Source organism: Cyanistes caeruleus, chromosome 2, assembly GCF_971803275.1.
Source record: "Cyanistes caeruleus chromosome 2, bCyaCae1.hap1.1, whole genome shotgun sequence".
Lineage (NCBI taxonomy): Eukaryota > Metazoa > Chordata > Aves > Passeriformes > Paridae > Cyanistes > Cyanistes caeruleus.
In genome coordinates this window covers 2,149,557-2,171,312 of record NC_141702.1, presented here as the reverse complement: position 1 = coordinate 2,171,312, position 21,756 = coordinate 2,149,557, and the positions used below count along the sequence as shown (strand labels likewise).

The following is a 21,756-nucleotide window of genomic DNA, read 5'->3' as shown; positions in this document are numbered from 1 at the left end:
GGTGAGTATGGGGACAACGAAAATGTTCCCAAGGGATATTTATGTCCTCCATCTGCATTAAAATCAGTGGGAATTAGATGGGTAAACTGCCCTGAGGGTGGATTTCAGTTCTCTCAAGAAGAGGTATCCGTGGAAGGAAAACATTCCCAGCCCACGCGTTATCCCAGCTCTTTAAATTCCCACAGAACTTCCAGGGCTGCGACCACACTGAAGGCACAGCCAAGATGTCATTTCTTGCCTGAGCATCAGAAAGCACCGCGAAATCAAAACCTGAAAAAATAAAAGAGAATAAATAAGCGGCGCCTCGTGCTCCCGTGGTGCTTTATAACAGGTTTGGGTATCAATGAGAGCAACGCTCCTTGGAAGCTCTGAGAGAAAATCGATCAGAGTTAGGCAAATACAGCTGGTCTGGAGTATTCCTGAAGGATAAGGATGGAAAAATAAAGAGGACAGGGATTTATGTCTCAGAAGAAGCTGGTGCACGTGATAATCCGCGTTATTGTCCAGTGAGGGGTTCATTCTGCTCTTGGTTTTTGTGGTTTCTCCTTAAAACTCTCCAAGAATTAATCAATGTTTTATCCCAAATCTCTGTGGGACCCACCGCCATCCAAAGCCTCACAATCTCTTTGGATATCATCAAGATCGATGATATTCCTGTGAGAGCGGAATTAGGGAATACTGGAATACATTAGGACTTCCAATTCTGGAATAAAACAAACCCTGGACTGTAAAAACACCTCCACGAGCCACTTCTTCTCCTGATTTATATTTCAAATCACAGCTCAAAGGGAAAAGGTGACAGTGGCTTCAATCAATAGCTTTGTTCTACACAGATTTTTAGGAAAAATCCATTATTTGGACACCAGGGTTTCCTCCACAGCCCAGCAGGATTAAGGAGCGGGAATTCTAATCCTTGGAATTTGCAGTGCGATAGCTGAGGCACAAATGAACCTGCTATGTATAAATACATATAAATCCTAAATCGTGTTACAAGTGAGGCTGAAGAGGAGCTGCAGAAAGATTACATTCTCAAGCTGCAATTTTTTTAAACCAATTCAGCATTTTTTTCCCCCAAAAAACGACAGAAAAGAACTGATCTAACTGGAAAAAGTAGGTAATTTTCCGTGACCACAAAATAGCAAATACTGGGAATTATAAGGAAAAATTTCACTTCTCCCTCACCACCTCTTTACTCTTCCAATCCTTCCCAGAAGTCTCCTTCCCTCTACAAAGGGTTAATTTTGGGAATAGAAGACACAACCATGATTTTAATATTGTTGGTTTTTTTTTAAAAAAAATCATTATTATTTATCAAGTTGATAAAATTCCCTTAATTTCTCAAACATCCCATGAAATTCAGCAATAACTTGCAGGAAGAGCAGGATGAGCCTCCCTGGAGTTATCAACCAGGAAAGAGGCAGCAGCAGTTGGGAAATATTTACATTTACAGGCTCACGTTACTCAAAGAATTTCTTCTGTTTGGCAGATTTATTTTTATTTATAAATTTATTTGTGAGCATATTGTCTACAGCAGAGTTAAAGCCATTGTTTGACCACATGGATCCAAGAATTTGATTCCAGGGAGTTACAACACCTGCCTGGAAAAGCTGGAGGTAAAAAGTTTTTACCTGATGGAAAGGGAAAAATAAGAACTCCACTTTTATTCTGGTAAGAGTTCAACTTCCCTTCTTTTCAAAAAGCATTGAAAATCAGAATATTAAGGTAAAACTTTACAGAAAACAGTTCCTGTTCTCATGCCTACCCCAATCCCAAAGTTTTGCCTCCCACCACTGCAAGTTTTCACAAAATTCATTAAATTTCACTAAATCTCAAGTTCTGACTATTTTCCCCCCTCCCTTCACCGGATACACCCCTCTCTTGGAAAAGATGTTCCCAAATTTCCTCTTTTCCTGCTGTTTTTCCCTCATTGAAAGATCTGTTTGGTTTTGGCGGAGCTGCAGAGGCTGAGAAGAGACCTTGGAGCACCTCGAGGTGCGCAAACACAGCTGCAGGTGAAGGGGCAGGACAGGAGGGAACGGACTCAAGCTGTGCCAGGGGAGCTTCTGGCTGGACACCCCAGGGAATTTCCTCATGGAAAAGCTGTTAAACGTGGGAAGGGGCTGCCCAGGGAGGTTTGGAGTCCCCATCCCCGGAGGTGTCCAAGGAAACAACACTCAACTCTGGTGATGAGGGTCGGCCACAGGTTGGACTCGATGATCCCAAAGATCTTTTCCAGCCTAAATGATCCCGTGAGCTTTAAAATCATGAAGAGGCAGAGCTGGAGAACAGAAGAAAAAAACAAAATCCCTACAACAACTCCTGATAACACAGAAAAAGAAACTCACTCGCTCTGATCCAGCGTTTGTGCCCGTGGGCAGCTCCCTCTGTAAGCGCCCCAAAAAATGATCTCCAAATTTCCTTCCCCCCTCGCAGCTCCTGAGATGAAAAGTCACCTCCACCTACTGATTATGGTGTTCCCTATTAAAAAATAAACACGGGGAGATTAAAAGACTCTTTTCATGCTCTTGCCCAAGGAAGCAGTGCAAGTTATGACATCGAGCGGAACAAAAGGCTCTCTGTTAGATGGGATGTGCTTCAGAAAAACGCTCGGTGAACAACTCCAGCAGGAAAAAAGGAAGAGGACAAGGGCAAGAGGAGGCGTGGCAGCCAAACTGACTTCAGTGATTCAGGCCAAGTCTTGGAAAAGCCAAGAGAAGGAAGAGAGAAATGTTTAGGAAGAGAGGAACTCTCCTTGTCCTCCGCTTTGCCTCTCAGGTGTTCTGTGAAGGGACCTTAAAGATCATCTCGTTCCGACCGCCAACTTCCATCCTCCAGGGGATGAAAATCAAAGGACAGGAGGAATGAGAAGATTTTCCCCCATTCCAAATAATTTTCTTAACAAATCCTCACTTTTGGTTGCAAAGCAAGAGCAGTAACTCAAATCATAAACACACCGCGGAACAGAGCTCCAATTTGAGACCTCATAGCACCAGGAGATAATAAACCAAATTATAAACCAAATTATTTTATTTTATACCGACATTTGGCTGTCATTCGGGAAGTGACTTGGTAAGATTCAAACCAAATTACTTGGATGATCTTTCCCCATTGTGTTTATTTATACATTCTATTCTTTGATCAGAGAACTAAACAGGAAGCATCCTCATCAACTCAGAGAGGGAAGGAGGGAACTTTTCTCCCCCCAGGCTCCTGGGAAGAGAGTGATGCGATGATTCTCAATTGCTGTTGCAATTCCCGGGTGGAAGCAGCTGCCTCCGGGCACATCCCGGCTGGAGCAGCCACATCAGCTGCTCTTTGTCCTCAATCTCCCAGCCTTTGATGGAGCTCCTGTTCATTAAGGAAAAAAATCGGGAATTGTGTCCCAAAGCCTTCCAGGCTCTCTGGAGAGCTGGACTGGTTTGGATTTAAGTCTTCAGACAGCTCCTGCTCCCACCGAGCACCTTCAGCCTGCTTCTCTGAGGAGCAGAATTTTCCTCGAAACTCTGAAAATTTATTTTCCATCCGTGAACCTCTGTGGATTCACTGGATCCTGCAGCTCGTGGTGAGGAAGGGTTTGCTGCAGGTTCGCACCTGAGCCAAAGAGCTGCTGGAATAAAACAGGGCCCTGCCTCAACCCAGCTCTGCTTCCTGAAGAAAATCAGGGAATGTTCACGGCAGAGCAAAAATCAGGGATTTGGGGCATGAACTTGGCAGGAAATCAGGGCCATTTCTACTTTTTCCCACCCATTTTGGCTGGATCATGCCATGAAATCAAAGGGGATGGCAGCCAGGTGTGCAGGAGTGAGTTTGTTTCTCCTGGAATCCACCCAGCTCACCCGATTTCATGTGACTCTGGCACTGCAGAGCCTTTATTCCCTTTTCTGAAGGCAAAAGGTGATTTTGCCCAAGCCTGCTCCCAGTGCTCGGTGCCAAGACACGTTCAGCGAGAATTCCTGGCACAAAGCACATCCCGCCTTACCTCACCACCTACTTCCCCATTGAGAAACTGAGGTGTAACTTTAATTTTTGCAGTTATTTCTGGTTTCTCGCAGTGCTACACGTATGAAAAACTGAGGTGTACTTTTATTTTTGGATTTATTTCTGGTTTCTCACAGTGCTACACCTATGAAAAGCCAAACAGGGCACAGCTCTGGCTGCCTGTTGAGTTTTTCCCCTTCAGCAATATTGGAATTAGCTATTCCCCATGATTTGTATGAACCCCACAGCTTTTCAATATCCCACATCTCATAATTTGATGATTGATTCCTCATTGCAATGAGGAATAGACTGACACTGCACTGCTTTAGGGGCTGAGAAGGGAAAAAATAATCAGATTGTTTTTACCTTAGCACTAAAAAGAAATGTCTGCATTTAAATATTTGTTTAAGAAACTCCAACAATAAAAAAAGACAAGTAATTTCTGCGGGTTCCAATGATGTTTTTTCCATGCAATAGCCTGAACTAGGCACTCACCCTGTTATTCACCTTAAAACCCGAGGCAAATTATTTTACCTGCCCATAAATAAAACCATCCCAAGCTTTCTTTTCTTAGCCAAGAAGGTTAATTTCAAGGTTAATTTCTGCAGGGAAAAAAACAAAGGGGGATAAAGATGGGAGTAGCTAAAAGGCAGAGAATGGCGTTAATATCTGCCCGTAGGTTTGGGAAGCAAAGCCATCTGCTCTCGTTCTTTTTTGGATCTTTTCTCTTTGGATTTTTTCATCTCCTGCTGCATTCTGAATTCCAAAGTTCCTCTGGAAGACGGCATCCATCTGTCAGTCTGCACTTTCCCTGGATGTGGGTGTTTTTTTGGGAATGGGGGGATGCAGGTGGGTGGTCCTGGAAACCGTTTCCATTTGCAGGGAGCGTTGGGGTGGTGGCAGCTGAGAGGGTTTGGGATTTTTCCTTCCTCTCCATGTGCCTGCTGTGATGGGCTTGGGAGAATTCCAGAGGGATGTTATCAGGGAAATAAACCCACCAATAAACCCACCATCCCCTGGACTGCATTTTAGATACTGTTAAATAAAAAAACACTTTGCCTGGGCAAGGAAGAGACTTGAGGGCAGGAGCTGTAAATCTCATCAAAATCCTGTTTTTCATAGAAATGACACATTCCCATCTCCTGCAAGGATGACATTCCCAGTGGGAGTGTGATCACGGCTTCCAGGCCTGCTGGGAAAAGCTCCAGCGCTGCTGTCACCGTGGGGAGGGGAAGGAGACCCATAGTGAGAAGTGGAAAAACAACAACCTCTTTCTCCTTTTCTTCTTCCTTCTCCTTTTCCTCCTTTGCTGCTCAAAAATTTCACTTGCTGAACAAAGGAGGAAAAGCATTTGGTGGGATTTGTTAGAGGATTTGACACTGACTGGATGGAATCCACAGCCAGATCAGGTTCTTCAGTGCTCAAAACAACAAAAAAAGGGATTTCTGTAAGTCACAAATGGGATGGAAAATTTGTATTCACCTCCCCATTTCATTTTTACAGCTTTAAGAATGCAGGGTGGCAGCGTCTGCCACATAACACACAACACCAAAACCCTGCAGAATGCACCCAGACGAGCTGAATTTCCAAACGCAGGAAACGCTGAGCACTCCCACTGAAGAGAATTTACATTTTTTTCTGTTTTATTCTGCTCCTTCACGTACCCAGCTGATGGAGCAGGATGTCCAAGGGTGTTTAACATCACAGTTCCCCTGTTTTCCACTGGGATGGCAGCAGAAGGCTCCTGTTCCCTGAATTTTGACATTCAAGCCCAAGTGTTTCTTGGCAGGTGCATCTGCAGGGCTCTCAATTCCTTAAATGTCAATTTTGCTGTCATCAAACGGTCACAAAATGAGGGCAAATCCCAGCTGACACCTAAAACATTTTCACAAGAGGCAGAAGTTAATTTATCCTTTTCCTCTGCTACCCTGACTTGGGTTTAAGGCGAATTAAAGCGAATTTCAGAGCCTCAGCCCCAGAGCACAGCAGACAAACCCTTCTTGGGAGAAGAGGCAGGAAGCTGTTGGAGCAGAATTCCGGCAGCCAGGAGGGGCAGGAGGCTGTGAAACCCAGGAGCAGAACCTTTGGCAGGCAGAAAAGCTGCGAGTGACGAGCTGAATGAATTCGGGAAGTTTTGTTTGTTCCTCCCTCGGCGGCTGGAATTCTCCCGTGGGATTTTCCCACCGGGAAACAACAGTGGGTTCAGCTGGAATAAATCCCCTCATGGCTGAGCTGGGAATGTTGGAGACTCTTCTCCGAGAAGGAATCACCATCCAACAGCTCCCCTCTTTTCCCTGGCTACAATCAGCACCAGCAGCTCCTTGGGAAGGGGTTAAATGAGTGAATTTTGCTGAATTTTTGCTCCCTATGGAAAGAAATTTCACCTAAATCCTTCAAGGAATGATCCTGCGATATCCACAAAGTTTCTGCCCAAATTAAACCCCAAAAGTACTGAGGGGATAAAATGACGCATCTCCACGGGAAAAGTACCCCAAAAAGGGTTTTTTTGGTGTTGGGAAGGAGCAGAGCCTGATCCACTACAACAATATCCAGAATTAACACGATGCAAACTGAAGTAAGGACATGAATCTGCTGGGTTGAAGTTGTAAAAATGATTCTGGATAGCGACGTGCACGCTGACATTTTAACAGCTGCGTCTCAATCTAACGCTGTTAAATCTGTTAAATCTAGATCCCAGCAAAAACCACACGCACACGTTGGGTGGCAGAGAAAAATTCACATCTTTGGGCCTCAAAATTAAGGATATTTCACGGAGAAATAATTAAAGTGTATTGTTTAGAATTATTCTAATAAAGATATTATGTCCTTTTTCCCTCCTGTTGGCTTTCCAGGGAGATCCTGGACACTGGGCTCTATTTTGGTGGAAGTAATTCAAAAATCATTAATTCAAAACTCATTAATTCGAAACTCAAAGTTGCTCCATGAGCATAAATAATTCTCCACAACCTCTGCAGCCCTGCTGTCCCCTGAATCATGGAATCACAGAACCATGGAATGGTTTTGGGTGGGAAGGGACCTCAAAGCTCATCCAGTTCCAACCCTGACACCTCCCACTCCTCCAGGTTGCTCCAGCCCGGCCTCGGACACTCCCAGGGATGGAGCAGCCACGAATTCTCTGGGAATTCCATCCCAGCCCCTTGCCATCCTCAGAGGGAGGAATTTCTTCCTCATTTCTCTGCATTTACTGGAGTAGGACCCACCCAAACCAAGCTGCCCCAACACCAAATCTCAGCTCGGCAGCACCTCCTGTTTAATTCCGTATTTACCCCACCCCAGCTGTTACTGCTTTTTACTACAATTTACTTTTATTACAATTTTTAACTCCAGATTATTTTGTTTGTGAGGATTCTCAGGGTCTGGAGATTATTTCAACACCAGCTGCAGCACCCCAGCACTCTTCCCATGCATTAATTGGGAAGATGTGGCCAGATTACGACATAATCCAGATTTTACTCAGGAAAATTTGTAAATTCACCTGAAAGTCTGGCTGAAAAACCAAGAGTGTTTTTCTCAGTGTCCCCTGGGGCTCCACACAAAATCATCCTGTACTGTGAGCAAGCCAAAATAAAAAAATCACTACAGAAATACAAGGTGAGCTTTAGCTGAATCTCAGGGACGACTTCCCGTATTTTGGAATTAGCCATGGAATTCTTCCTGCACAGCTGGACACAAACAACGAGGAAATGAGGTGGGTTTGGGGGAAAACCGCAATCTTTGGAAAGAGATTTTCCTTTTCTTTCAGGATTATAATTCTACAGCGAGTCTGTAGGCTCTGAGCAAACACTGACTGAATTTATTGGGATTTTTTTCCCTATTTTTTTTTTTTAATTGGGATTTTTTTTTTTTCTGATTTTTCAAAGGAACTGCCCATCCCAATATAAATTTCTCTTATCCAATTAAAGAATTACAAGAGGGCAACCAAAAAGACCTCTGTATTCACCAGACAATAATGCAGAAAAGTTGAGACTGAGATACCTCAATTTACTCCAACGGATTAAATGAAAATTATTTATGCTTCCAAGTAGAGGAATTAAAATAATTAGCGGGCAACTTCAATTTTTTAACCGTTTTCAAACCACTAACCATTTCTAGAAAACATGTGTGAACGCAGCAGCTGTAAATTAAAATTTAAGATTCATCAGGCACCATTCTCCCTTCCATTCAGTGCCAAGTTAATGAGGTCACAGCTGAACGCTACAGGGGAGGACGGGGGGAAAGAATTAAAAATAATTGCAATTGTATCCCACTTTTCCACTGGCCAGACAGCTGTTATCCACCTCTGAACAGCCAATCCCGAAATTCCTCACCAAAACCGTCAAACCCAGGCCCCTGACTTGATTTTTTCAGTTAATAATTCAACAGATAAATATTTGACAGGAATTCCCACGGTGCCTCCACTCATTTGTTTCGGCGGCACCCAAAAAGGGTTTTTTTAGTGCTCTCAAAACAGACTAAAGAATATTTTCCCCTCAAAAGGCTGGGATTTTCTTCCCTGTCGAGGCCATGAGTTTGTTCTTGGCTCTCTTCTGTACCACAGACAGAGTTTTGGGGAAAATCTCTGGAAAACTCCCAAGCAGGACAAGGCCAAACAATAACAGGATTAATAAGAGAGAGGGGACACGGGTGAGGGAGACAAGGGAAGACAAAATTCATTCTGCAACTGCTCTGCAGAGGATAATTCCAAATTATTTCCCAGTTTAAGGGAATAAAAAAGAGCAAGTATCCGTGGATGCAGTGGGAGAACCCCATCAAAACCTTTTTAAACGGTAAATGACGCTCCTAAAAACGTCGGGATGTGGATGGAGTATCCTGCAGGAGAGTTTGGAAGAGGGGAATCGGCACGGAATGGAATCAGTGGGATCAGACTGCAAAAGCAGGAAAGGCTGGACTGAATTCTTTGAGGGGGACAGGAGGGGTGAGTTTTCCCTCTGAATAATTGCAAAATGCCTTTTATGTGTCTATAAAAGTGCCCAAAAGGCTGGAAAATGCAGCTGAGGGAAGAGCAGGAGCGGGGCTGAAGGGCAAGGAAGGCAAAAGAGCTGGAAGCAGCGGGATGGGGAGTGGGGAGGAGTGTCAGAGCATTCCTTAATGAGTTCAGCTCTTCCCTCACTCCCGGCTCCCACTGCTTCCCAGCTCAGGGATGAGCACTGACAGCCAGAGATGAAAAAATTGTCCTTTAATCCATCCCAGCGCTCCTTTCTGATGGATCAGCTCCCACCGCAGGACATCCCAAAGCCACAGATCCCTGCCCGTCCCTGGCTCTCCCGAGTCCCCTCCGTGACCCCGGAATCTTCAAGGCAGCAAAGTGGGAAGGGAGGAAAAGGCTAAATTTGAAAAGGCTGGAAAAGTTTGAGATTCCCAGACAAAAGCAGCCCGCCTCCCGTGGTGCCAGGGAAAAAAGCGGATCCGGAGAACGGCGTTGCCTTTTTTCTGATGCCACTTTAATGAAGGTTATCGTGTGGAACGGTTGGCAAAGGAAGAGGAAAGGAAACGTCTGAGTGCTCTGCAGGGTCGGTGTTTCAGCCACGAGGTTTGGAGGACAGATTCCCAAATAACTCCTTTCTCTTGGATGTGGTTGGATTCCAGACCTTTCCTGGAAGAACTGGATAATGTGTCAGGGAGAAAAACCTGGAGGCAAAGTGACTTCCTTGTCCTTTCACGCCTTTATATCAAACCTTTAATTTAATTTAATTTAATTTAACACCTTTGTGAAACACGCTGATAAAATGTCGCCACCCCACCATATTTTTGTTTCCTTGCCTTTTTTTAAATTTTTTTTTTAATTATATTTTTTTAAATTAAAAAATTTACTTCCCCCCTTCATTACTGACAACGAGATCCAAGGTCAAACTTTATAATTGAATTATCCTCTGCAGTTATTGAATATCTGCAATAATATCAATAATATTGAATTATCCTCACAGGTCTGTGCTGCACCTGCAACCCTGAGGGTTAAAATGTGGAATAAGGAGGGGAAAATGAATTCTCAGGAGCAGCGATTCCGAATCTGCTGATTCTCAAGGACACACACAATTCACCCACGCCCCCGCAAAGACGGGATGCAGATAATTGACAATATCACTGAGTCCTTATGGAGTGAAAAATACGTAATGCATGGGTGAGTTTTCAGGGAGAAATGTTAAAAACCCGAGTGATGCTTTTGGAGCTGTGAGTGAGGAGAAGAAAGCGAGAGGCTGACCAGAGTTGTCTCCTTGAATTTATAAAGAAAGATGTTTCTCCCTGCTCAGCGCCACGGACATGACAACTTTTGTCCTCCAAATCAGGAAACAGGGAATATAAACAAGTTTACAAATTGAAAGCAACTTTCCGAAGATAAATTTCGGGGTTTCCACACCGCACAAAGATGAACTACAAGGAGCCTTCCTCCCCTTGTTCAAATTCAAATTAAGCAGCCCTTTGTGCTTCCCTTTTCAAATTTCCTTCCCTGTTTCCATGGGAACCCCCGGGCTGACAAGCCTGGGATGGAGCAGGAGGCCAAGCTCAGCGAGGGGTGTGAAAAGGGGAGGGAGTCAAAGGGCAGAATTTGGCTCGGGAGGAGAGAGATGCCAACCTTTGTCCCCCCACAAAGGGGGGGTAACCATAGGAACAACCCCGATGGAATCGGGAGGAGCTGGAGGGGGGATCCCGGCCGAGATCGGGAAATGGGAAGAAAACGGGAAAGGTGTGGTTAAAAACACGATGCCAGGACTGTCTAAAGTCTTAAAAATCAACCAAAATTAAAGATAACTTGAAGGGTTCCAACTTCGTGTTGGTTCTACATCCAGTTAATGCCATCAAACCGATTTATAGATTACAGAGAAACTGGGAAGAAGCGATTCCCGAATCCAACAGGAGACTTTAACCTTCTGAAGATGCTGAATAATCCCTTGGACTGAAGGGCTCTGGAGGTGTTTTCACCAATCACTCTACCAGCACTGCATCCCATTCATCTACTCCATAAAAACAGAAATAGCTGCTCCATAAAAATATAAATACGGCACGTTTTGATGATGGCACCTCGTAAAAAGAGACGGCGGGAGGACGAGCCCTATAAAACCACAGAAAGGAAAACTTGTTGTGTCTCCAGCAGGGAATGGAAAAGCAGCAGGTGGTTTATTGAAAATGAAAGAAAAAAACCCCAAAACAAACCAAAGAAACAACAGCAAATTCTTCACAGCTCGTGTCGTTGCAGCTGGTGATTTTTGGGGGGTGTTCTTTGGAAATTTGGGCAGAAAAAGGATAAATATCACAAATATATCCCTGTACTGGGCATGGTTCTGGTGCTCCTGGAATAAGGAGGATGTGGAATTGCTGGAGCAGCTCCAGAACAGGTCACAGGAGATGCTCCAAGGGCTGGAATTCCCAGAGAAGCTGTGCCTGGATCCCTGGAAGTGTCCAAGGAAAGGCTGAAGCCACCTGGGATGGTGGAAGGTGTCCCAAATCCATAAAAACCATCTGAATCTCCTCTAAACTCACCCGTGTCTCCCAAAACAAAGAAGGAAACTGCAGCCACGCCAGCAACATATTTCTGACAGTTATTGCAGATTTATTCCTTGTTTTCTCACTCTGGTGTGGTTTTCTCTCCGGATCCATCTACCCTATAACTGGAACCACCATCACGCACCAGAAAAAGCAGGGAAAAGCCAATTTCCAACCCAAAAAGCACATCCCAGCCAAGCCACCCTGCTTTTAAGCAGCCAAACATTATTTATCGCCTATTTTTTGCACAAAAATCACGCAAAGACGGGAAGGAACATCTGCGACCTCGTAACAGGTGAGAGTGGTAAAAACAAAACAAATATTCCCAAAATTCTCCAGCAGCACAACATTCTCTAAATTTACATTTTCCAAGCTCCATCTGACTTGTGCAGTGCTCTGTGTTTAACCATTCCAAATAAATCCCTGCGTGTTCCACCTTTCCTAATAATTCCTCCTTAAGGCTCCACCAGCTGCTGCAGATTGAGCCACGAGGCAGAGCCATCTGCCTCCCTGACCCCAAAAACATCCCCCTGGGAATACATCTTGATTAAGATGTGCAGCGCTGACTTTCAACTGAATCTTTATGTAAAAGTCTTTTTTTTTTTAATTTTTTTTTCCCCTCTGTGTTTGCACTTAAAGCCATTAAAGCTTAAATTTGTTCTCCCGTTTCTGCTTGGATTTAATTAATTATCTTGGATTTGAGCAAATATGAATGTGGTGACAGAGATCAGCTCTGGTGTGCAAGCACTGGTTTTTCATTTTAACAAAACCCCCCCAAAAAACCTTTATTCCCTTCATTTTTCCCCTCACTGCCACAGCCAGCATTTTAAAAACCCTCACGTGGCATCTTGTTCTTGTTAACAAACATGAAAAATTAAAAAATCGGTGTTTCTTAAATTACTCTTTGGGGAACACGTGTTAGGCGGTGGAAAAAAATTCAGGTTTTCTCACACCTGTGATTTTGCTTTGATATTTGGGCACTGGTGGTCTCCAGGCAGGAGTTTGATCCCTTGTGTGCTCTGTGCTCATTTTAGGAGGAAATCTCTTTTTGCTGCTGGTCCTTTCAGGTTGCCCTGTGAAGCTCAGCCCTGGGGTGCCTTTCCCTGGTTTCTTGGAGCGCAGGGATAGGAATTTTTACATTATTTTATATTCAGAGAGTTCTCCACATGATTGTTCCATTTGGGAAGGATCCGTCCCACCTGGAAACGCCAGACAGGGACACCTCTGGCTAGCCCAGGTGGCTCCAGCCTGGCCTTGGACACTTCCAGAGATCCAGGGGAAGCCACAGCTTCTCTGGGAATTCCATTCCAAGGCCTTGCCACCCTCACAGGGAGGAATTTCTTCCCAATATCCCATCCAACCCTGCCCTGGCAGTGGGAAGCCATTCCCTGTGTCCTGCCAGCTTTGGGAATTACCACATCCCCCAAACACAAATCACTGCACACAGCAGCAGCAGCAGCCCAAAATTCCAAAAATTTATTCCTGGACATGACTCGGTCTGGATTAACTCCTTCCAAAAATTCCCAGCCAAAGCTTCTTCCCTTTCTTCCTCCAGCCTTCACCAACCTCAGAGCAGGTCCATGAAATAAAATATAAATAAAAATAAAAATAAAATAAAACATAAATGTTTTATCTGAATGCAAATTATCACCTCCTGTGGCCGCTCTTCCTCTCCAAACAATCAGAATTATTCTCTGCTCTTGGAATTTGCAATATTCACTCCGATTATCTCAGAGCCTGCTGGATTTTCCTGTGAAAAGGAAAATTTTCCAGCTCTAACACGAGCCCATCCAAGGCTCCAAGCTCGTTTTATAAAATTGTCAGATCACGCTCATTTTTGTACAAAACCCGCTGGGGGATGTAACAGCTCCGGTTCTTCCCAGGTTGTTCTTTCCCACCAAGGATTTCACCTTTGCATGACACTTTGCAGATCAAGCCTGAACCAGAGGCTGCTGCATTTCAAACAGACCAGCCCCAGGTATTCCTAGAGCAGGAATTCCCAAGGACCTTATCAGGAATTCCCCGGCTCTGCCCTCACCTCTGCGATTCCAGCTTTGCTTTAGCAATCCAGCAAATCTAAAAGCTTCACGTGGCTGTTTCCAAGGTAAAGAAATTCCAGCTGGAGATAAGAGAATATAAAATTAATGAAATGGAAGGTTTTAATCAGCTGGAGCGCCGCTCGCATCCCTGTGATCTCCATTGTTCTGAGGGGATCGCAGTCGTACGCGCTAACGAGAAAATTAATCCTTGCAGCAAATTAGTGCCCAAGATCAGGGTGCTTACGAAACAGCAGCTGATTAAAACCCACTTTTCCATTAGCTTTATGTGCCTGAGCTTCCAGGAGCTTGGGAAGAGGAGCTGAGGAACACAGAAAGCCAAGGAGAAGTGTGAAATTTGGGATAAGGTGATGAGCTACTTAAATACCTGACCGACCTCTGCTGGAAAAATTCCTCTTATCCCAGATGTTGAGACTGGGCTGGGAGTAAATACAGCTATGCCTTCTGTTACAACATTTTAAACACACTCTGGTTCTTTTTTAATTAAAAAAAAAAGGTGGAAAAAAGGGATTAAGATTCCAAAGGTGACAAAAATAGGGCAGGCAAGGGCACACCTTTGCAGCTCTGTGGGAGGTCGGTGGAATTGTCCTCTGTGAGCACCAAAACAGGTGCTCACAGAAACCACTGAATCTGAGCTAGGGTATGAAAAATCAGATGTCCTCACGTCTGTAGTCGGATATTCTGTGGCAAATTAACTCCTAAATATTCCAAAAGTCCTGACTGGGAGGGTTTATTTATATCAATGCCCTGATTGCCTGCTGGGATCAGCACACAAGTGGACACCGCTCCTTTGCTCTTCCCACCTTCTTCCCTCACTCTGCAAACCCCAAATCAACTTCAGGATAATCCAACCCCTCTGTTTCCCCCTCTTTCATCTCTCCTGGCCAACCCCACTGCATCCCTGAGTCCCAATTGCTGCTCTCTTTTTATAGGGAAAATGGGAATGGAGGGCAGAGGAAGGGCCATTATCTCCCTGGCCATATGGTGACTGCATCAGCTCCTTTTTAGAGCCTTTGACCTCCAGTTTAATCCCAAAAGGAAACTCAGATTCAGCCCTCAGCCGTGTCTGGACCCTGTCCTTTAAAGCCTCTTTGATCCCCACCATCACTCCCATAAAAATCAGGGTGAGCAGAAAGAAGTGGCGACAGCTTATTTAATTCAAAAAAGTTAGGCAATCATCAAATTAAACTGCTTTTCTTCATCAGTGACATCATCAGTGACAAAATGAACGGCCACAGGCTCCACCAAGCCACCAAATTCCCCGTTTTCTGATCAAAATGTTTGCCCACAAAACCTGAGTTAAGGCAGATAAACCCCGCTGCTCGCGCACCTCAGCAAATCCTTCAAGGCCGCAGGAATTTTTAAGTGGAAAAGGGACAGAAGATAATTCTTTGGAGCAATAATAACCCAAAGAGAAGGGAAAACGAGGTCAGGTCCCTGTGGGGGAGAAGGGTAATTTGACTTCTCCACCAGCCCAGGATTTATGGAACACACGGAGCCATGGGAGCAGCGCCATCCCGATGCTGCCGCATTCTCGGGAATATCTGGAAGTTTCACCAGCACTGCTAAAAAACAGCTATTCCTGATGGATATTGCCCCAAATCAGCCTGTCAGCAGGTTACAGCAAATAAAACACCTCGCAGCACGCTGGGTGTGACAGCAGCACAGGGAAGGAGGAGCGATCCTCCCTGGACAGCTCCCAGCTCTGGACAGCTCATCCCAGAAATTCCACAGGAGCTGGGAAATTCCTGCCCTGGCCACCAGCACCTCCTCACTGGGGAGTCACCACTCGTTTATTGCTGCTTCTAGAACAGCAGAGGCAAAATAATTCTCATTTCAGTCAGGTTGGATTGGTGTTTGTCCTCTGTCCAAAGCACCAAATCCTTCAGGGATATTTGGGAATGAAATAATGCTCCAAACCCCTGGATGCAGCAGCCCTCCCTCCAGTTTTCCCGGATTAAAACACAAAGCTGCAGGAATTCTCTTTCCCAGGAGTGAATCAAGGAGCAGGAGCTGATTCCAGCAGGGGCCAGGGGGCACTGAGGGATCCCGATGGAATATTCCACATTCAAGGCTGAAAGGAGGGAGATTCAGAGGGGTTGTTGGGAAAACAATCCTTCCCTGGGATGGTGGGGAGAGAATTCCCAGAGAATCTGCGGCTGCCCCACCCCTGGAAGTGTCCAAGGCCAGGCTGGAGCAACCTGGGATTGTCCAGGATGAGCTTTAATGTCTCCTTTATCCCACTTAAAGTCTCAAAAAGGCATCTTGGCTGATTTTTTTCAAGAAATAATAAGTTTTTAAGCAATCAGCAGTATTGGGAGAGAAGCCCACCAGATTCATTGATGGCAAGACAACAGCTACAATAATTCTCTTTTTTGCTTCACCTCCACTCTTTGTTTTATTCCACCCTTTCAGTACAAACCAGCTGAGTTTTTCTTGGTTTTTTTGTTGTTTTTAATCAGGAACTGCTGTAAAAAAGAGGTTTTGGAAATGAGAGATTTACAAGGCCTTCCCTCCAGTACACAAAATGAATCACCCTGATTCTGCTGTTATTTTATGTTCACAGCAACCAGGGAGGGGGCTGGAGGAGCAGAGATGTTCCCAAAAAATGCAACATTTAACAGCCTCCAGCATTTGAGTGCTCCACAACAACTGAGTCATTAAGTAACGCCTAAAAAGCCAAATAATAATGAAAAAAACCCCTCTTCTTAAGTGCATATTAAAGTGTAATCTAAGTTAATACAAGGAATGGGAATATATTTATGAAAAAATGTGGATTTTCAGCCTTTTTGCTGCTCAGAACTCTGAAGTGGGAGAGAATTTAATCCTGACCAAGCTTTGTTTTCCCGACAGCATTCACCTTTTCTCAGAAGTGGCCCATAATCCAACCCCAGACTGGAATTACCGCCTTAAATGCTGATTTTATTGGCAAAAAGGGAGTGTTAAACACACCCACGCCACCCACCCACCCCGTGCTAAACCTAAAACTGGCTTTGGTGTGAATTGCAGCATTTCCTGCAGGGTAATTTCTGCTTTTAACTCGAGGTTTTTGCATCTCTCAGCCCTCCTCTCTTCCCCTCTCCGCGGCAGAAAGCTTCCACAAAAATCGGGATAATTGCACCGGGATTGTTCTGCCTCAGGCTGGGGCTCCAGGGGATTATTCCTCTGCTTCCAGCAAATGGCTTTTAAGTAAAAATGTATCTGACAGTTCTCTGAAAGGTTTAAGGTGCAACAAAAAGGCTGAAAAATGAGCAGGATTGTTGGCCATTATCAGGGAAAAAAGTGGGATTTTAATCATAAACGGTGTCCACACCCCAGGTGATGTGCCCTGGACAAGGACAAGGCTTGGAAAAAAACAGGGAGAGGGGAAGGGAATTCAAATTATCCCAGGAATGAAGCAGCAAAACTGCAGGAAGGAAGGCCAGCACTTGGAGAAGGACACTGCAGGGGAAAAGCTGGAATGATTCCTGTTGGAGAGGAAAAGCCTGGGGGATAAAACTGAGCCTTCCAAAACCTCAGGAAGGTTTTAACTACACCACAGTCCAAGAGGGGGTTGAAGGAAATCAGCAGAAAAATGGTTTAAAATAGGTGGATAGAGGATAAATAAATGAAATTATTAAATTCCAGCATGCTTTGGGTGGGAAGGATCCTTAAATCCCATTCCCATTCCAACCCCGACATTTTCCAGGATCCCAGAGCTCTCCAACCTTGCCTTGGACACTTCCCAGGTGCAGCCACAGCTCCTCTGGGAAATTCTGTGCCTCAGAATTTTCCAGAACCAATTCTGCAACAAAATTAACTCCTTTTGCTCTGTTTTACAGTAAAATCCTTTTGCTCCGTGTTCAGGATAATCGGAATCTGCAGACCCATCCAAAGGAGCCACTGCAATCCAAGCTCACAGCTCCTCCAAAGAGAAAATTTCAGGGGAAGGACCTCAATTTTAAAAAATCCACCACATTTAAACCCCAAACTCTTCCACAGACAAACCACACGAAGCCAAAGCTTTGTATTATTTAACAAGAACAGTGAAATTCAGTTTTTGTGCTGTCAGGAAGAGCATTCCAAGATGAAAACACAGCATCATTCTTTCATTTCTCACAGATTTACCCTCAGGGGTTTCCAAGTACTTTAAAAAATACAAATAAACCAAATCTGCACAAATCCCTCACGGAATTTTGAGCAGGTTGAGAGCAAGAACTTGATTAATATTCTGAATTTCCATTCATTTTAGTCTTATCACAGAATATCAAGTGAGGAAACTCCTTGGCTAGGATGGAAAATAGACTGAAAAAGTCCTGTATAAATCAGACTTGAGGTATTTAAAATAACAAACACACCCAGAGCATTTCTCACTCAGTGATATTAAATTAGGCAGAATCTGTAGTCATGGAATATTTTGACTATTTAGAATATGGCATTTGGGGTTATATTTGAATTATTCAATACCTTGATAATTTTTTTTTTCCCCCCCCATGAAAACTTACGAACTGCTGGTGAGTAAAGGCCGAAATTAAGCAGATAAAGATGCATTTGTGAAATAAAAAATGAAAATAAACGGGTTTACCTCCATTGCCAGAGCTGCTGTTTGCTGGTCGTAGTGGTTGAGGAGGTTGGGCATGAAGGTGGTGTTGTAGGGCAGGTCCTGGCACATCCTGAGGATGATGGGCTCGCAGGAGAACAGGCTGTGCCCTCCCGTGGGGGCCAGCCAGACCCCCAAAATCCACAGGGAACGCAGCAGCCAGCCCAAAGCCATCCTTCCACCCCGCCAACGGGGCCGGCACATCTTCCAGCTCCGCGCGATTTTCACAGGAATATTCCCAGGCCTTGCTTGAGGTTCCTCTTCCCAGCTGGAAGAGTTTGTGTGTTCAACATCCTCGGCTCAGTCCAGACAGATGGGAGAGAAATCTTCCCCTTTTTTCTCCCCCCCTTTTTTTCCTCAGTCCTCCGTGGCAGGAATTAAATATCACAATTTCAGCCACATTCCCACACCACCAACCCCATGGTGACGGGGCAGAGCTCCAGGGGCTTCCTGATTCCTTCTTTATTTTCCTGGAAAACCTGGAGCACAAAGCACAACAGACAGAACATGTTAAAAAGCCTTGTCATCCAGGGAAATATTAAAATATTTCACCTCTGAGGTTCCTAAACTGGCAGACAAAACCACTTCAAGTTCTCCTGTGCAAGGCTACAAGGTTCCTCCTGCGAGTTTTAATCCTGATTTTTTTAAAATTTCTGGAGGAAATTAACAGAAGATGGAGGAACTGAATGGAAGGATCTGATGGAAGAATGGAAGGGAAGAACTTGATGGAAAATGGGAGGAATTGAATGGAAGAAAAGCACCCAAAAATGGTGAAAACGTGGGGATGGTACTGGTTGTGACAGAATGTTTTTAGAAAGATTTAGCTTGGCCACACTGAAACCAGGCTGTTTGTGACTCACTCACACCGATAGCATCTCCTTCCCTGCACGGCCTCGGAGCTCCTGAGGAATAATTATAAAACAAAAACAAAAATAACATTCACCAGCACCACCAACCCCACAAGTCCCAGCTCGCCACTGGCCTGCCCAGGGAGGTTTGGCTACCTGGGCTCAAAGATGGCATTTTAATCTGCTTTTTTTTGTTGTTGTTGTTGTTGTCCCAAACCCATTTTAATTGCTCCAGAAACCACCCCAGCAGCTGAGGGGAAGCCAGAAAATGTGTTTTGGCCACCCCTTTTCTCCACACAATCCCCAAAAAGGGAAATTTTAGGGCTGACCTGCCAGTTCTGCTCTCCCTGTGGAGCCAATTTAAATAGGAATCGCTGCTCAGGGCTGGACCTGGGTTTTCTCAGCACAATAGTTGTGCTCATCCGTTTCAAACTCTGAAATTGGAGGTGGGAAAAGCCCACAGAGCACTCAGAGTACAAAACAGCCCGTTTTTCATAAAAATTTTGTCTTACAACGGTAAAATTTGCAAAATCCAGTCTCTAACTGGCTGCTTTAAAGTGAATTATCATTTAAGAAAGGAAGAGAAATTTAGAAAACCCCAAATATTCCATCAATATTCCCAAAAGCAGGCAGCCACGAATCTGAACAGATTCCCAATCTTGAGGAGCTTTTCCTCAGAAAAAAGTTTTTCCTTTCTGCCAATGGTGAGAGATAGGAAGAATTTAATTACCAGATGTGTTATGTACATTTTTATTTACACAGGCCCATCTTATGGTCAGAAAAATTAAGATTTCAAAGCCTTTGTGGGTTTGATTGGATAATTTCCAGAGGTTCCTTCCAACCTAAACAATTCTGGGCTCCTCTGTGAGAGGGGAAAGGGTTTGGCTGGAGATTTTTGGAGACAGGCTGGTTAAAAACAAACATTCAAAGAGGGGGGAGGAAAAAAAAAAAAAAAAGAACCTCAAGCTTGCTAAAGATAACCAGGTTAAATTCAGTTTATTGGCAACTTTGCTTTCACAGGCTGCTTCTCCCTCTCACAGGGATTGGCAGGGAAGCCGTGGCTGAGGCAGCAGTGAAAAGAAGGGAAAAAATAGAAATAGGAAAAGTTCCAGAGTCAGGAAAAACAAAACATGAGCAAAAATAAACATAAAAAAAAAGGGAAAAAGAGAGCTACCTACACACCTGAGGTGGGAGAAGCAACACAGCTCAAACCTCAAATGTTGTGTTCTGAAGGAAATGCTGCTGTGAAGAGTCAACACACTGGGTTTAGAAATATTTAACAATATTTAACATATTTTCCATGTAACCCCAGCTGATTTTAGGTCCATTTCCAAATGATACGAGCTGGAAAAGCTCTGATTTAAGAAATGTCATTTCTCAGATTGATTTTTCCATAATTTGGCGACTCTGGAAAGAGACAAGGAGCTGAACTGCCCCATCTGCCAGGCAGCATCAGCAGCCCTGGACCTTCCTGCACATCCCCACCTCCTGAGCAGGAGGTCACAAATCAGACAGATAAAACCAATCCCTGCTCAGTTTTGTGAAAGAAAGATTGGATAATATTGTATAATTGGATAAATAAATGGTCCCTTCCAACCCAAACCAGTCTGTGATCCCATGTTGGACAAGGTGCTCAATCCCCCCTGGAATCCATTCCCTTGGGTTTAACATTTTAATAACAGTTCCTCAAAACTCACGGGGAAAAAAAAAAAGCTTTTTGAGTTTGTTGGCATCTCCAGAACTCTGGATTCACAATTTTTTGTTTGTTTGTTTCTCCTAAACCAATTCCAAAGGATTTTATTCCTCAGTTGGAGTGAGGTCCCCCTGCAGTGTGGATGAGCGAGGTTTTCAGTGTAATTGAGGCATAATTGCAGTGATCTGTAAAAAACCGTCACAAAAAAGGGTTCAGAAGCAGCCTAAGATGAGCTGTGCTCACACCAGTTAAAGTCTGCACCACAAAAATTGGGCAAATCCAGGACAGGATGTGAAGTTTTGGGGAAAAAGTCCAAGAATGCTCCATAGAAATCATATTATTGACACACAAAACAGCAGGATCCAAACACATCCACCTCTCCTCTGCCTTCCCCACAGCCTCAAGCTGAAGAAAACATGCAAAAAAACAAAGATTCAACGAGCCACAAAAAGAAAAAAAAAAGAAAAAAAAAAAGAAAAAAAAAGTTTTAACTATGCAAAAAGCAGAAAAAAATTTCATGGTGTCCCTTCGGGACTTTTCCATTTCACGTTCAAGATAATAATTAGAGTATCATAAAGAAAATTAAGAATGTATATAACAGGAGGTGGGAAAGCACATCAAAACAGACAACCTGGGAAAACTGAAATAATTCGGGGTGAAACGAAGCAGAAAAGAGAAGGATTCCATTGCAAAAGGAGCTCCAGGTTTTGCAAACCAGCCTATGGATGATCCATTAATTGGTGCAGACAGACGAGTGCTGTAATAAGCAACCCTCAGTGTCAGGAGAGTTCCTCACCACAGATCCAGTTTGTGCACTCTTTGTTAAGCCTCTGCATAGGAGATTTTGTGGTTATTTTTGTATGTATATAAAAACAAAACACTTTTGATGACACCGGGGATAAAAAGAGGAGGGGAGGCCTCCCCTCTCACCACAAGCATTGGAAATAAAACGCAGGCAAAAGGAGGAGTTTGTTCGTGTGGCTGTGGATTTTTACGGTATTTATCAGCAGGAGAAGCACATCCAATTCTTGCTGGGAAGGATTAATTAAGACATGCACGGACAATTATTATAAACAGTGAAAATCATGAGGAGAAAGGGTT

General features: G+C 44.2%; 1 protein-coding gene across 6 annotated transcripts in view; it reads right to left on the bottom strand.

Moving 5' to 3' along the window:
- The window catches only part of FZD3 (frizzled class receptor 3), a 46,260-nt gene that overhangs the window by 22,480 nt on the left and 2,024 nt on the right, over positions 1 to 21,756 (bottom strand). For 3 of the 6 annotated variants that reach the window (XM_086875533.1, XM_086875531.1, XM_086875535.1), the window contains 2 exons: positions 20,145 to 20,201; positions 18,100 to 18,593 (listed from right to left, as the gene is read on the bottom strand). In XM_086875533.1, coding sequence (XP_086731659.1) covers positions 18,100 to 18,318 — 219 coding nt within the window. In that variant the 5' untranslated portion in view covers positions 18,319 to 18,593; positions 20,145 to 20,201. Of the gene's footprint in view, positions 1 to 18,099; positions 18,594 to 20,144; positions 20,205 to 21,756 lie in introns of all 6 variants that reach the window. The other 3 variants (XM_086875534.1, XM_086875532.1, XM_086875529.1) reach the window with 2 other exon arrangements.